This window comes from Caretta caretta, chromosome 2, assembly GCF_965140235.1.
Source record: "Caretta caretta isolate rCarCar2 chromosome 2, rCarCar1.hap1, whole genome shotgun sequence".
Classification (NCBI taxonomy): Eukaryota; Metazoa; Chordata; order Testudines; family Cheloniidae; genus Caretta; species Caretta caretta.
This window is the reverse complement of record NC_134207.1, coordinates 85,113,311-85,116,912: the sequence shown is the minus strand read 5'-3', so window position 1 is coordinate 85,116,912 and position 3,602 is coordinate 85,113,311. Positions and strand designations below refer to the sequence as shown.

The 3,602-nt window shown below is 49.0% G+C and overlaps 1 protein-coding gene across 4 annotated transcripts in view; it reads left to right on the top strand.

Moving 5' to 3' along the window:
- Positions 1-42: 42 nt before the first annotated feature.
- METTL4 (methyltransferase 4, N6-adenosine) overlaps positions 43-3,602 on the top strand; it is a 29,026-nt gene continuing 25,466 nt past the window's right edge. Inside the window, exons 1-2 of one of the 4 annotated variants that reach the window (XM_048840400.2) lie at positions 43-165; positions 1,028-1,528. In XM_048840400.2, the coding sequence (XP_048696357.1) occupies positions 1,106-1,528 (423 nt within the window). In that variant the 5' untranslated portion in view covers positions 43-165; positions 1,028-1,105. Of the gene's footprint in view, positions 166-310; positions 658-1,027; positions 1,529-3,602 lie in introns of those variants that run through there. The other 3 variants (XM_048840402.2, XM_048840401.2, XM_048840403.2) reach the window with 3 other exon arrangements.

Here is a 3,602-nt window from a genome sequence, read left to right as displayed (position 1 = left end):
TTCTAATAGCTACGGCCGTTAAAAAAAAAAATCCCTCATTAGCATCGGGTTTACTAGCAGTCCTAGCTGTGGCGCTTCAGCGGAAGTTAGGGAACGCCCGCCTGACACAGCTGCTGTGTCCGTACAACAAGATGGCTGCGCTCAGTGGGGGCTCTAATCGCTCAGGTGAGCGGAGCTTCTCCTCGCACAACCGGACGTTCGCCTGTCAGTGTCCGCGAATGAGGGGCCAGTAGGAGGGGCTCGCGCAGGCAGGCCCTATGGGGCTTCTCTAGGACCTGAGCAGGGGTCCCGCTAGCTGCCCCGCTCTCACCCCAGAGGCGCTGCCAGCCCTGAGCTGCGCACGCCCTAGTCACGGTGCTGCCGTGAGGTGGCGCCGGGCGGGCTGCGAGCTACGGCCGGAAGCGCTGTCGCGGCGCCTTGCTTCGGTCACGGGCTGGCGAAACGGGCAGGTGCCGCCGGGCCTGGGGTGGCTGGAGGGCCGAGGCCCTAGCAAGACCTGGGGCAAAATCTGGGTGTGTGTCGAGCGGGCTGTGATTGGCGCTGCTGCCCAGGACCAGCCCTTCGAGGCGTGAGGTGACCCGACATCCTCTCTGGGGGCTGCAGGATCAGCCCCCTCCCCAGCCCGCGCAGCAAGTTGCAGAAGTCTGTCCAAGCTGTGTGTGTATTCGTGGCACGTTATTTTCAAAGGGAGCACTTGCGCATTCCTGTGTCGGGGGTTGTCTAGCCCAAGCTCTCATTTTACCTAAAACGGTCAGAGCTGCTGAGCTAAAGGGATAATCATGGAGTAGGGAATTGTGGCATGTTACAACAGGCAGTTAGTCTGTATTTTATAGAGACACTTGAGAAATGTACATACAGTTACAATACTATGGCCAGGGAGTTTAAAGGCTGGGGTTTCTGCAGAATTATTAACAGTGCATGGTGGAGGTCAGCAACAGACTGTATATTTGAAATGCCTAGCACACTTTAGGCATTGTTTTAATACACTTTAATAATTCTATTAAGTCTGCTTTTGTATTAATTATAGGAAACATCTAAAGTAGAAAGCGAGTGTGAATTTCAGTTCCGATTACTCAGAGACTGTCCTTGAAAAGGAGAAAATGTGATGTCTGTGGTGCATCAGCTGTCAGTTGGGTGGCTACTGGATCATCTTTCCTTCATCAACAAGGCTGGATACCAGCTTTGCCCCTCTCACCAATACCCTGCTCCCTCGGCTTCTCGTGTTGCTCCTGTTTCTTCCGCCCCCTCTACAGAGGATCTTGTTGCTCCTTCCACCATTGATATTACTTACTCTGCTGGAGCTGCAGTACAGAGAGCAGAAGCAACGCTAAAGAAAGAGAAAAAATATGTGTTTCGGGAAGAGTTCTTTCATGTTTTTAAGCCCCATATAGTTTCAGCTTCCCAACAGAAGCCCCAGCAAGGAAACTCTGATGCTGGCCCAAGGGAGGGGAAAGACAGTGGCAATGGAACAGAGCAGCACGAAGGAGCAAAGAACAGTGATGGGGATTCCTTTGCCAGTGCTAGGAAGGTATGGTCTATAGAAAAATCAAACAATTAATAAAATAATTATGCATTGAACAGTCTACCATAACAACTTCTTGCAAATTGTCTTGCTGCTTCCTGAAATAATTTAAAGCACAAGTTGTTAGGGGGCAGGAGGGAGATGTAGATCCACAGCAGGTTTCAAAATGTGAAAGAGGTCTGCACTTAAAAATTGTGTGAAACTGAAGCCTTTGCTAGATACTCACAGGGATTTACCTAGCTCCTTAACAAGATGTCAGGGCCTTGTAGCTCATGACCCCATTTTCAAGCCGTTGGTCCTGTATCATTTAGCATGCATATGCTAAACATTTACAGTCTGAATTTTCAGAAGTGGTGAGCTGACTTGAGTGTGAGTTGCTCAGTTCCTCTGAAAATCTGCTTAGCAGATGCCTACCCAGCAAGCTTAGAAATGAATGGCTTGTTTTTGATTTCTAATGTTTTCTAACTTCTTGAAGGAGAACTATCCACATACAAAGTTGGAATCCTAGAATATCGGGTTAGGAAGGGACCTCAGGAGGTCATCTAGTCCAACCCCCTGCTCAAAGCAGGACTGATCCCCAATTAAATCATCCCAGCCAGGGCTTTGTCAAGCCTGACCTTAAAAACTTCTAAGGAAGGAGATTCCACCACCTCCCTAGGTAACGCATTCCAGTGTTTCACCACCCTCCTAGTGAAAAAGTTTTTCCTAATATCCAACCTAAACCTCCCCCACTGCAACTTGAGACCATTACTCCTTGTCCTGTCATCTGCTACCACTGAGAACAGTCTAGATCCATCCTCTTTGGAACCCCCTTTCAGGTAGTTGAAAGCACCTATCAAATCCCCCCTCATTCTTCTCTTCTGCAGACTAAACAATCCCAGTTCCCTCAGCCTCTCCTCATAAGTCATGTGTTCCAGTTCCCTAACCATTTTTGTTGCCCTTCGCTGGACTCTCTCCAATTTTTCCACATCCTTCTTGTAGTGTGGGGCCCAAAACTGGACACAGTACTCCAGATGAGGCCTCACCAGTGTCGAATAGAGGGGAAAGATCACGTCCCTCGATCTGCTGGCAATGCCCCTACTTATACATCCCAAAATGCCATTGGCCTTCTTGGCAACAAGGGCACACTGTTGACTCATATCCAGCTTCTCGTCCACTGTAACCCCTAGGTCCTTTTCTGCAGAACTGCTGCCTAGCCATTTGGTCCCTAGTCTGTAGCGGTGCATTGGATTCTTCCGTCCTAAGTGCAGGACTCTGCACTTGTCCTTGTTGAACCACATCAGATTTCTTTTGGCCCGATCCTCCAATTTGTCGAGGTCCCTCTGTATCCTATCCCTACCCTCCAGCGTATCTACCACTCCTCCCAGTTTAGTGTCGTCTGCAAACTTGCTGAGGGTGCAATCCACACCATCCTCCAGATCATTTATGAAGATATTGAACAAAATCGGCTCCAGGACAGACCCTTGGGGCACTCCGCTTGATACTGGCTGCCAACTAGACATGGAGCCATTGATCACTACCCATGGAGCCCGACAATCTAGCCAACTTTCTATCCACCTTATAGTGCATTCATCCAGCCCATACTTCTTTAACTTACTGACAAGAATACTGTGGGAGACAGCGTCAAAAGCTTTGCTAAAGTCAAGGAACAACACATCCACTGCTTTCCCCTCATCCACAGAACCAGTTATCTCGTCATAGAAGGCAATTAGATTAGTCAGGCATGACTTGCCCTTGGTGAATCCTTGCTGACTGTTCCTAATCACTTTCCTCTAAGTGCTTCAGAATTGATTCCTTGCTCCATAATTTTTCCAGGGACTGAGGTGAGGCTGACTGGCCTGTAGTTCCCAGGATCTTCCTTCTTCCCTTTTTTGAAGATGGCCACTACATTAGACTTTTTCCAGTCGTCCGGGACTTCCCCCGATCACCATGAGTTTTCAAAGATAATGGACAATGGCTCCGCAATCACATCCGCCAACTCCTTTAGCACTCTCTGATGCAATGCATCCGGCCCCATGGACTTGTGTACTTCCAGCTTTTCTAAATAGTCCCGAACTACTGCTTTCTCCACAGAGGGCTG